A 13,003-nucleotide genomic window follows, 5' to 3' on the forward strand; every position below is an offset into this window, starting at 1 on the left:
AATTGAATTAAGTTCCTCACTGAGCTTTATTAACACTCCATTGTATCGCCAGAATTCTTAACAAAACCCTTAAAATCAGGATGAAGAAGCCACATAGCTTCAAATCTAAAGGGATTATTATTCTTATAACAATTTTTTAAGGTGTAAGTTAAGAGAATAGATCCATGGTCCGACCCATAAATTGGGTAGTTAATAGTTATGTAGGTTATAATCCAGGTTCTCATTTAACCAATACGAATTAGCTATAGCCCTATGAAATCTCTCATATATTCTGTTGTTATCAGCTTGGTTGTTGCACCAAGTAAAAGGGGCACCATAAGCATTTAGAGATAAACAATTTCCTTTGTTTAAGAAATTGATGAACTTGGTCACATACGACGTCGTAGATTGGCAACCACCTTTCTTCTCGGTTATGTTCACTATATTATTGAAATCACTCATTAAGCACCACGGTTTATCTTTTGGATCTAGTATAAGGATATCCTCCCATAATTCCAACTGTAACTGTTTTTAAAGAAAAGCATACACAAATGTAAAAAACTAATCTTGATTAGAAAAGGATCATTCACTAAACAATGCAAATAACGAGCAGTCAAGGTGATAACATTAACTACAACCTTGGAAGAGTTCTAAACTAAACATAGACCATCAGCAGGGCTACGACTAACCATCTTATCAAAAACCTTCCATAAAAGTTTCCCTGGACCTTCTTCACATCTATTTTAGTTTCCATTAAACAAAAAAGGTCCACCTTAAAACTAGCACACAAAAGATTAAAATTACTTTTAAACTTAGGTCTTGAGACCCCTGCAATTCCACATCATGCACTTTATTAATCTATTTCTTTAAGCAGACTATTGTAGCTCGATCTTGCTTCTACAATCTCCTCAAAGACTCTTTTACGTGGACTTAACATTTCGTTACTTAACCTAAGGGAAGACATAACAGCTCCTGCTGCCATAATGGATGCCACGACATCCCCCACAAGCCTACTTCCCTTTCCCACATTCCCACTACTCCTACGTGAATCCCTACATCCTGGTGATTAAGCATACAATTACTAGCAAACATATTCAGACAAGCCAAGTTGCAGCTCATATAATTCTCTTCAGCCTAACAGAGGTTTATACGCCGCCATCTACATGTAGCCACTATAGAAAATGAAGAACAGTAGGGTAGGAAACGTAAACCAGATAAAGAGAGATTGTTGGAATTTTCACTTCATTCATTATCGTATGGTGGTTATATAATACATTATCAACAAAAGTCCTATGTAGGATTAGATTACATGAGAGAATATTCTAAGTATACAAGTAACAAACTAATAGTATACGTGATCTAGGACTGACATTGGATATAAACCATCTTTACATGGGCCCTGAAAGAGTAGTGAACCAGAACGTAAATCATAGATGCGGAAAAAATTTGGAAAGAAACATATAACAACATTGTTATCAGCGGTAAATCTAGCCACATATAAGAGATTTTGCCAAAGATATGGAACAAGAAAAACGTTTTTAAGTGTGAAAGGAAGAGAATTAAGAGAGATGGGAATAATACCAGTGGACGTTATGTTAAGATGGTCACCATTACCCAATTGAACCGAATTATTACCATTGTAATGTTGCGGGTATTTGAGGGTGCTGGGATCATCGGTCATGTGATGAGTGGCACCGCTGTCTGGGTACCATGTGGGGTCTGGGTACTGCACGACTTAGGAGCCAGCAAATGGTGAAAAAGAATCAGGTCCATTATAACGATGAGGACACTGTTGGGCTGAGTGGTGATTTGTGGAATAGTTAGGGCACCAAGGGCTAGGGCCCGAGCCCAATAAGCCTTACAATTTCTACGGGGATGGTGTTGGGGTTGTTGGTTGGTGGTGATGAGAGCCGTCTGTGTAGTAGTGGAAGAGGTAGAGTCGTTGGGGTTCTGAAGATCAAAGGCAAGAATCCGTGCGTGTAATTCGATGAAGGATGGCAAGGGTTTCGAGTTAATGATGGCTGTAAGGAGCATACAATAGTCAGGACCTAACCCCTGAAGCACAATGAGAACCAAGTCATTGTTAGAGACAGGTTGTCTAATATGAGTGAGTTCATCAGCGAGATTCTTCTGGGAGAAATGTTCCTCCAGGCAGTCCTAAACGGCTTTGGCTGTGTCATGGCCAATCGTTAAAGCATGAACAGGTTTAGATAAAGTGGAGGTTATGCGACTTATGATAAGTTGATCGTGCTGGTACCACGTGAGGTATTCGGGGTTGGGGACCACAGAGGAGAGAGTAGTCTGTGTAACATCAGTAGAAGAACCATCAGAGTTGATGATGGTGCGTGGAGGAGCAGAAGTGGTGGTGGTGATTGTACGCGGCGGTGGAGGAAAAGAGCCATCGATGAATTTTCATAAATCATGCCCAATAAGGAACGAACAAAGTTGACACAGCCAGTTAAGATAATTGGTCCCTGTTAGTTTCAGAAATTAAGCAACATTTGGGCCAGGTAGGTGAGGCGAAGAAGCACCAGAGATTGACATAGCGGAAGGTGATGATCGGTTATGAAGCAGTAAAACCAGAAATGGATGATACCATGTAAAAAATGAGGAACAGTAGGGTAGGAAACGTAAACCAGATAAAGAGAGATTGATGGAATTTTCACTTCATTCATTATCATATGGTGGTTATATAATATATTACCAACAAGAGTCCTATGTGGGATTAGATTACATGAGAAAATATTCTAAGTATACAAGTAACAAACTAATAGTATACGCGATCTAGGACTTTAGATTAACAGACACGTTCATGGAGAACTCATCTCCTTAACGCCTTGCCATAAGCTATCCGTCAAGGATGGTTCACGATGTCTTGCACATCATACCATTCTTTCTTAGAGCTACACCTGTGGTTTGATTCTCCTTCCCCTAGGTATGTAGGTACACCCCACTGCGCCCCCCCCCCCCCCCCCCCCCCCCCCCAAAATCAACTCCATTTTCCCCTCATTGGAGACCATGGGCAACTCAGACTGAATTTTACCTCCATTTGTGGATATGCGCAAATATGGTTCTAACAGTTGCTTTATGTGGTAAAGTGGTTGACTGGTTTAAGCCTAACCAAACCAAATTGATATGTTCTCTATTAAGGATGGTGTTATCGACACACTATTTTTATCATTAACACATCCTTTCAATTTTCGGACATTAGATTGAATGAACTGAAGAAGATCAATTGACAAAAGTTAACAAGGGGTGTGTGAGATATACAAATGGGTGTGTCTATAGCACCACATATACTAGTTGGTTTGGTTGTCGATCATATTAACTAGTTAGTACTCTGACTAGATAGTTCCATATCTATCTGATGGGCTTGGAATGATTTTACAGGTTTAAATAATAGGAATTGGATCCTCTCCGAGGCAAAGCCTCGGGATCCTCCTGACCCACTAACACGACAGTTGGATTTTGATCTAACGGTTACAATTATTATAACTTTTGCACCCAACAGGAAATTTTTTTGATCCACCATTGAGTTTGGTACATGTTACATGTATATAGAGTGTGGATGTAGAGCCAATTTGAAAAGACCATCCCTATATGTTAATTAATAGCTTTTATTTTTTTATTTTTTTATTTATTTTTTATTTTTAAAAAGGGGGACAACTAATGACAAGCCACGGTCATCCACCATTTTTTTGGGCCGGGAAGACTCACAAAGGCAATTCAGACTCTCCCTGACCACAAGTTTGGCTTCCAGACCAACAACGTGTTTCGAACTCGAGACCTCCAGTTTTTAGTTTTAAGGAAGCCTCGTAATCCGCTATTTACCATTGGACCATCAGCTCGTGGTTAATTAGTAACATATTAACTGCACTACATAATCAAGATCATCACCCCAATTACCTTGGTTGCTAAACTTTCCTCGGTAATGATTTCCACTGTAATACCTTTCCCTATCAATTGTCTGGGACGATGCTGGCCTTCGCAGTACGAGACCAATATTCCTTGACAAGTTGCCCAAAAAGTGACCCTTCATTTTTCATTAGCTTCATTGGCTACTCATACTCTACTAATCTCACTGCCATTGTAAATTTCGCTAAATAAATTAACTAAAACCACATAAATGAGAGATTTGTAGCATAATGCAATGCTTACAATCACTAATAGAAAGAACTTTAGTACAGTCCATCACGGTAGGCATCCTATGAGCCACGGTTATTACAGAGTGCAGTCTGTTCTTATAGTCTTCTGCAGAATAGAGTCTGTTGTATTGTCCATTGACGCAGTAGCTTCATCGAGGACTACTATCCGACTCCTTTTCAACAACGCGAGTCCCAAACAAAGTCGCTGTCCCATGCTCCAGTTTGTTCCATCTTGTACAACTGCAATCTAGTTTGTTAGTTGTTTTATTGACACTGAAATAACTCGTACGAAACGTAGTTTTCTTACCTAACAATCCAGGCCCTCTTCTTTTTCTTCAATGGCCTCGCGTAACTGGCATTTCTCAAGATTGATCAGAAGATAAAAGATTATGGACATGATAGATGGCTTAATGGACGAGTCTTCTTCCTCCCTTCTATTCAATTGCTTCATAAATATTAAGTACCACGTTCGTGCTGGATCACACTGTCTCAGTTGTGGAATATCTTGCTTACCTTTCGTCATTAATGGATTTAACCACCAAAATGACATTGAGCTAAATAAATAACATTGCTTTTGTGAAAGGAGTCACGTTGTCATTTGAACTGACTTTACCATTGATATCCGATTCTACGCAGTGAAAAGGTGCTCAGAAGGCGTAATTGTGGATTTTTGAATTGCCTTTCAAACAATCGCTTCCCTGAAATGCACTAAATAGCAAAAGAATTGATCCAGGGACATAAAAACTGTTTCAAACAATCTTTAACCGATACTTCCTCATCAACAATAGCTTTGCAAATTGATCAACTGCAAAGAAAAACTGCAGTCAAGAAGGCTAGTATCGAACAAGATTTCGTTATCACAATATGTTGCAGCTGTGGGTTGTTTAGGCTTATGGTAAAAGCCATACGAAACCATGTGAACCTTGAAATAGTAAAACTAGCTATTCATGGTGGGGAAAACTCAGCATTTACTTTCTCGAAGACTGTCCATATCCCAAAACCAAAAGAGGCCAAAGCCAAACCAGAATTGAAGGCTGCCGAGATTATAGACAAGACTGAGATGGCACCATAACCTTCTTTGATGATATTTTGCATATGACCATACATAACAAGATAAACAGAAGCAAAATATCAGCTGCAATGACCAAAATATGGTTGATACATGAATCTTGATTGGTAATGGCTAAAATTCCAGAGCTGCCTTCATTTATGGCCTCAGTTGAACAATCGGAACTACTGCATGTCAACAAGGTCCAGAAAACATCTCCAATTGTTGCGTCTCAGTGAGGTCGAAAGTCTGCAGTCCTACACTACTACAAGGGAAAAGTGTTTCAAAGAAAAAATGGATGTGCATCTAACATTCAGGGTTTTGAATGGCATAAGATGAAGGGCTCGAAAACATGAAGTACGGCAGCAATTCATGTTGTTCAACACTGGGATAATAATATTCCAAATCTTGTAAGTTGGAGATCAAAAAGCACACACAGGGAACAAATATGAACTGCCATGTATAACTAAAAAATTATTTGTAGAGTTGGTGCAGATAAACAACCTGAACCATCTCCCTCCACATATATAGAGATTGTTTTTTTCCTGAAAATTCTGTGCTGAATATTGCAGATGAAGCTGCATGGGATCATATTGGAAAGAACTAATAGGAGTTGAAAACGAAACTTATCAAACATTTAGCAAAATAAGATTGCAGCGTTTTATATCACTTGAAAAACATGCATTACATTAGATAAGCTCAGTAGCAAAACCACTCTCCTGCTCTAACTTGCTCTTGAATCAGATATAGGACACGAAAACACGAAAATATCACAATCCATGTTGTTCAAACAACTGAGATAATACACCAAATCTAGTTCAAGGTCACTCTATATCCTATTTTACCTTAATGACCCCACATGCGAAATTATAAAAGAGACCGTTTAAGATTAAACAATTCCATCGAATTCAGGCTGATTGTTCGTATGACAGCATCTACTGTATGAGGAATGTCAATGTATGTTACTTACACATCCCTTGGGGCTTTGAATCAGTAAGTTGGAGACAACATAAAGCATAGAGTACAAATATTTCACCACAAGAAAAAGCTTCTGGAAATTGATAACCTTAATTGATAACCTTGAAGCTAAAACCAAAACTAATTGATAACCTTGAAGCTAAAACCAAAACTAATTGGTCCAGTTGAACGCTCTTCCCTGATGTAAACAGACAATTGAGCAAGAAAACATGTGATACACAAGACAAAGTAATAATATAATAGACACCAAGAAGAATCAAGACTAGTGGCTTGAGAAAATCTAGCATTTTAATCTGCTCTTGTAGGAAAGTTGAAATCATTTTAATTTGCTTTTTCAAAAGTTGGAATCAACAACACAATACAATCCCCACTCTCCAACATAAGGGGAATATCATTGATTGAACAGAAAGCTGACATTTTCTTTCCTCTTTTATCTAGACTAGTTGTCTTCAAAAAGAAATGTTCTTAGGCAATTTTCAGGATAAAAAATAAATGCTCTTAGGCATGTTCTTTAAATGCTGCAAGGAGATACTTCTGCAATCTCAGCTCCTTGATCATACAAACTTATAACAAAATCACATATTAAGAATTTAAAGTCGAATTCCAATGGTGCAAACAAGGCGATACTTTCTTCGGCACCTTTTACGCAATAATACCTTTCCTTATTAGTCGTCTGAGTGGATGCCGGCAATGGCAGCGCGAGACCAGTATTCTTTGACTAGCTGCCCAAACAATGAGCCCTCATTCTTCATCAGCTTCATTGGCTCATCATACTCTACTATTCTCCCTGTGAACATAAATTTTGCTAATTAACAACTAAATCAACATAAATAAGAGTTTTATAACTTAATGCAATGCTTACCATCACTAATAGCAAGTACTTTAGTGCAGTCCATCACGGTTGGTATCCTATGAGCCACGGTTATTACAGTGCAGTTAGCAAATTCTGTTCTTATAGTTTTCTGCAGAATAGAGTCTGTTGCATTGTCCATTGACGCAGTAGCTTCATCAAGGACTAGTATCCGGCTCCTCTTCAACAAAGCGCGTCCCAAACAAAATAGTTGTCGCTGTCCCATGCTCCAGTTTGTTCCATCTTGTACAACTGCAATCCAGGTTTTTAGTTTTTGTTTTATTGACACCGAAAATAACTCCTACAAGACATTTTTCTTACCTAAAGAATCCAGGCCCTCTTCTTTTTCCTCAATGACCTCGCGTAACTGACATTTCTCTAAAACCTTTCACACATGGATCGGAAGATCAGTAAAATACAGTTACAGTAAGAAGCATGAATATGTTTACTTGTAGGCATGTTCTGATGAAAAATTATCAGCAAGTATTAAATTTAAACAAAAACTTTACCTCCCATATTTCATGATCAGTATGTTCTGATAAGGGGTCTAGATTGAATCTCACAGATCCATTGAACAGTGTTGGATCTTGTGGTATGATCCCAAAACGCGATCTTAAATCATGAAGCCCGATTTTGCAAATGTCATAGTCATCGACAATGACCCTTCCCTCCGTAGGCTCCACCAAACGAAACAAAACGCTGATAAGAGTAGTCTTCCCACTTCCAGTCCGGCCAACAATCCCAATTTTGTACCCTCCTTCAATTATGCAGTTTATCCCACGAAGAACTAGCGGAGCATTTGGCCTATATCGTACCTGCATAAATTCATAAGCTATCATATTGAAGTACCATTGTTCTTAGGGCTACAGTCTTTAGTATATCTTTGGACACTAACCTTTAAATCATGTATTTCCACTTTACCAACAGTTGGCCAACTGTGCACAGGTCGGTTTTCTTCTATTATTTCTGGAGCCTCACTGGGAATATGCATGTATTGCTCTACTCTTTCTACTGATATCATTGAATTCTCTAGCATGCATTGGAATTGGACTGAAACTACGAGGTATAAATTTAAGGACAGACCAAAAGATAGTGCCATCCCAATAAAACCTGTAAAAAGTTGAAGCGAAATGTTAGACAGTATATCATATATATGGCTAAATAAAATCCATTTGACACACCAAAGGTGATACACTGGAATGTTTACGAACCAGAGGAAGATGCGTCAAACTGAATCAAAGTGATTGCAAGTGCTGAGGCTGAGAGAATAATCGCACATAGCAATTCAAGACGTTCGATCAACCACTCATTCACTGAAAACCTATTGAAGTCAGCACTTGCATTTGCATCAATAAATTCCAAGTTTTTCGAGAAGAACCGATCCTCCTCTCCAAAAGCTCTGATTGTCAAGGATCCAGCAATAGATTCGGCAAGGTGGCTTGCAAGCGCAGACTTAGTCGTGCCATTCATCCGCATTAACTCTTTTGCAGAAGCAAAGTAGTAATTCTGTTTGCAGCAAAGAAAATCAAGTACAGATTTGCTGCTCAGAAAAGGCAAAAATTTAGGAAATCATTCAAGTGCTTCAATCTCAAGGGTATACCTGAAGTAGTACAGTAACATAAATCGTGGGTATAATCAGAAGCACGATTGGCCAAGTAATCAAAACCAAAACTATATAAACGCTGTATGTCATCAAAGTTGAACCAACAGAAATCCCCAACTTGAAAGCTACTTCAAGGTCGACAATGTTCATATCATTAGAGACCTGCACAAAATGGACAGTGCAAATGTAAGTTCCATTTGGTACTCTGCATTAGAACATTTCAAGCTTTGTTCTTTCAAAGAACTTAAGTCTTACCCGACTAAGTATCCTTCCCACTGGTGTCGAGTCATAGAACAGCATTGGTGCTCGGAAAAGAGAGTTGAGTAGTGTGTCGAAAATGGATTTTGATGTTCCACATCCTAATTCAACTAAGCAGAAGACTCTAAGAAGCACACCAAATGACATGATGCACATTATCATTGTATACACAATGAATAGTTTGACTCTTGATACGCTATAATCCTGAAGCTTGGAAGCCAACCAATAGGATTGAATTAATTGGCCGACTATGAATATCAAATGAAAAAAGATTGACAAGGAGAAGTACAAAAATCCCTTGCGTTGTTTCAAGTACTGAATGTATGGTTTGAAACCAGTGTCCCCGGTCTCCCTCTCTTCTTTCTTAATTAATTGATCTCCTGAAGATTCCGTTTGCTGTACTACAGTTTTAACTTTCACAATCTCCTCCCCAGATGATTTATGTTGTCTAGTAGAAGCGTACTCCACTTGCCTCTCGCAACCAGCAGTGCTGTGGTGTGCATGGACAAGGCCTTGGAATTCGTCACAAGAAGCGAGTAACTCTCCGTAAGAAGCTGATCTAAAGATTTTCCCCGAAGATATCAACTGTGAAGAAAAACAGATATTACTAAGAAAACTTGCAGATCACTGGACAGAGTAAGAAAAACTGATATCAACCTTCTGAAATGTTTACTTACCAAGATAGAATTAAAAGCTGGAAGGAAATCCACTTGGTGTGTCACAAGTAAAACCGTCTTCCCTGACAGAGCTCCCATGATATATTCCTGACAAATTTTCAAATTAGATTTAAATAGGAAAAAGAGGGGGTTTCAATTACCTTCAGGTGCAAGTTACGACTTACATTGAAAAGGTGTGTCGCCGTATGGGCATCAACTGCGCTGAAAGGATCATCCAAGAGATAGACATCAGCATTTTGATAGAGTGCACGCGCAAGTTGGATGCGCTGCTTCTGCCCACCACTTAGATTGACACCTTTTTCTCCTATCTGAGTTAGATCGCGGAACGGAAGCATCTCAAGGTCCTTCACTAGAGAACACTTCTCAAGTGTTTCTTGGTACCTAACATGATCCATAACAGACCCAAACAGAATGTTTTCTTGAATAGTTCCGGTTTGAATCCATGCAGACTGAGAAACATACGCTATCTTCCCATATACTTGAACCTGTAAATTTGGGCAGACAGAAGCTTTACGAGATAGACTTTCCCATCTAAATAATTAAAAAAAATTCTAGAAGTGAAATGATTGCTTACAATGCCATTGATGCGTGGAACTTCTCCAAGAATTGCAGCCAAAAGGGTTGATTTACCGGAGCCAACCTCTCCACAAATTGCTACCTTCTCACCCGGTTTCACCACCAAATTTATGTTCCTTAATGTAGCCTTTAAAGGATTAGCGCCCCATGAAATTTCAGGACTTCTAAATACAATGGAATGCTCAACATCTGCGGCACAGCTCTCTTTCCTTGTATGTCTGTTCTCCAACTCTGGTGCATCGAGAAACTTCTCAATCCGAGAAAATGAAACCTTTGCTTCAATAAATGCTCCAAAAACATCCGCAGTCAACCTAATAGGCTCCTGAACAAGGCGTAAAGTTGCTAAAAATGTGAAAACATTACTAGGAGAGAGTGTAAACCCAAGGAAGTAGCATGTCCAAAAAGTGACTGCCGATACGAAAAGAGGAGATGCCCAGAATAGAGCCATATTATATCCCTTTTGTGACAACACTTGATATACCAATTTTAATTCTTCCGTTCGTAAACCTTCTATCACATTCCTAAAATTTGTCTCCCAGGAATACAATTTCAAGATTTTCATATTTGAAAGTGCTTCTGTTATGGCCTTCAACCTTCTGTTTTGTGCTACCATGAGCTTCGTTTGATACTCATGCTGCAACTTCACTAATGGTGAGCTTGCTAGTGCACTCAATAAGAGTACAGCTAGAGCTGCAGCAATTGCCAGACCCACAGAGAAGTAAACGATAAGTAATGAAAGGCACAGCTGAAGGCTTGTGGTCCATATCTGATGAAACCAGTATGGAAACTCGCCGATTCTGTAAGCATCCACCGTCACATAATTCACTATCTCACCAGGAGAATGTGTCATCTTGGCAGCATTCGAGAGTCGTAGTTGCTTCTGATATATGGCTGCTGACACCAATGATCTCACTTGAAGCCCCATCAGTCTAGTTTTAAAATACCATTGCCTCTCCGACAGTGACTCAATGATTTTCACAACAAAGAGGCCAAAAGTCAGTGCATAACCTTCATATTTCAAAGCTGCATTGCCTTCAATAATCTTAATGAAGGCCATGAGAAACAGTGGACTGGTTGACGTGGTGAGAGTCTTGATCAGAGCAAATAATCCCGAAATCAAAATAGCTTTCCTCTGGCAATGAAAAATAATGGACAAGATAGAAGGTTGAACAGACGGATCTGCTTCCTTCCTTTTGTTCAATTGCTCCATAAATATGAAGTACCACGTTCTTGCTTGATCATCCTGCCGCAGCTGTGGAATATCTTCATTCTCGAGAACCTTTTGCTTACCTTTCTTCATTAACGAATTCAACCACCAAAATGACATTGAGCTGCATAACCCTGCTTTTGCAAAAGGTGTTACATTGTCATCTGAACTGATTTCACCTATTTTATCAGACTCTGCACCTTGTAATGGTTTGTAGAAGGCGTCACCGTCGATCTCTGAATCGCCTTTTGCAAAATTGCTTCCCTGAAATGCACTAAATAGCAAAAGAATTGATCCAGGGAAGTAGAAAATGTTTAAAACAATCTTAACCGATACTGCCTCCTCCACAATAGCTTTCCAAATTGATGAACTTGAAAGAAAAACTGCAATCAAGAAGCCAAGTATTGAACAAGATTTTGTTATCACAGTTTCTTGTGGTTGTGGCTTGTTGAGGCTTATGAAAAAAGCTAGAAGCAACCATGTGAACCCTTGGAAGAGCAAAGCTAGCCATCCATGGAGGGGAAAAACGGTCTGGTCTGCATTTACTTTCTTGACGATTGTCCATATCCCAAAACCAAAGTAAGCTAAAGCCAAACCAGCATTGAAGGTGGCCGAGATTATTGACGCTGAAGAGATGGTATGAGACTGTGACGGTGCCATAACCTTCCTTGATGATAATTTGCATGTGAACATACATAACAAGATAAACAGAAGTAAAACATCAGCTGCAATGACCAAAATGTTGTTGATACATGAATCTGGATTGGTAATGGCTGAATTGCCAGAACTGCATTCATTTCCGGCCTCAGTTGAACACTCAGAATTACTGCAAATATATAAGCTCCAGAAATGCTCCCCCATTGTTGCGTCTCAGTAAGGTCGAAAATCTACACGATTACAAGAAAAGCGTTTGAAAGAAGAAAAAGATCTGCATCTAAAATTCATGTTTTTGAAATGCATGAGATGAAGGACTCAAAAACTCGAAAGTACTGCAGTTCATGTTGTTCAACAACTGAGATAATATTAAGTTAAAGATGAAACAGGACACATACGGCACAAATACGAACTGCCATGTATGAATAAAACGTTAATGTAACTGCCATGTATGATAAACAATTTGAACCATTCCCACCACATATTTAAAAACTTTTTTGTTTCTTCTAAAAATTGCAGAATCTGCAGATGAAGCTGTATATCATGCACCACAAGTTGGAAAGAACTAGGAGCATCGGAAAACGAAAAATAGAAACATTTAGCAAAATAAGATTGCTGTGGTCTATACTCTATATCGCTCAAGAAACATGCATAAGAAAACTTACAGTAGATTAAGCTGAAGTGCAAATCAGCCTTCCGGTCTAGCTTGCTCTTGAAGTCTCAGAGTTTAGTTTGTCATGCATAAAACCCGAGTTCGAATCTCTCTTCCCGCATTGATTTTAAAACCCGTCTTCAAAAGGCACGTGAAACATCTTGTAGGACAGTGTCATTGCATTATGTATGGCATGCCAAATTCATAACTTCTTTTTGGGTAAGATGTCACATCAGTGGACCTTTCGGCTTCATAATACATGGTGGCTTAACCTTTGGAAAAAAAGAGGAAATTACAATGTTTTTTAGCCTTTTGCTTTCACACTATCCAACTGTCTAAAGAAATGTTTTTCCCATCATGTTTTCCTGGCTCCAGT

The 13,003-nt window shown here is 38.9% G+C and overlaps 1 protein-coding gene across 1 annotated transcript; it reads right to left on the bottom strand.

Moving 5' to 3' along the window:
• Positions 1–6,623: 6,623 nt before the first annotated feature.
• Positions 6,624–12,785, bottom strand: LOC114820862 (ABC transporter C family member 10-like). The gene is made up of 12 exons (XM_029092175.2): positions 12,641–12,785; positions 10,113–12,208; positions 9,703–10,023; positions 9,539–9,625; positions 8,859–9,446; positions 8,601–8,765; positions 8,212–8,506; positions 7,896–8,110; positions 7,510–7,815; positions 7,322–7,385; positions 7,013–7,252; positions 6,624–6,937 (listed from the first exon to the last, which is right to left on the bottom strand). Exons 2-12 carry the CDS (start codon positions 12,180–12,182, stop codon positions 6,816–6,818), a joined length of 4,473 nt encoding a protein of 1,490 aa, XP_028948008.1. The 5' UTR covers positions 12,183–12,208; positions 12,641–12,785; the 3' UTR covers positions 6,624–6,815.
• Between the last annotated feature and the right edge of the window lie 218 nt (positions 12,786–13,003).

The sequence above is a fragment of the Malus domestica genome, chromosome 14 (assembly GCF_042453785.1).
Source record: "Malus domestica chromosome 14, GDT2T_hap1".
NCBI classification, from domain to species: Eukaryota; Viridiplantae; Streptophyta; class Magnoliopsida; order Rosales; family Rosaceae; genus Malus; species Malus domestica.

Coding starts and splice junctions, on each gene's coding strand:
- LOC114820862 (XM_029092175.2), bottom strand. CDS start 12,182: ATGGGGGAGCATTTCTGGAGCTTATATATTTGCAGTAATTCTGAGTGT. Junction 9,626..9,702: donor CGGCGACACACCTTTTCAAT/GTAAGTCGTAAC, acceptor AAAATTTGTCAG/GAATATATCATGGGAGCTCT. Junction 7,386..7,509: donor CTGATCATGAAATATGGGAG/GTAAAGTTTTTG, acceptor CATGTGTGAAAG/GTTTTAGAGAAATGTCAGTT.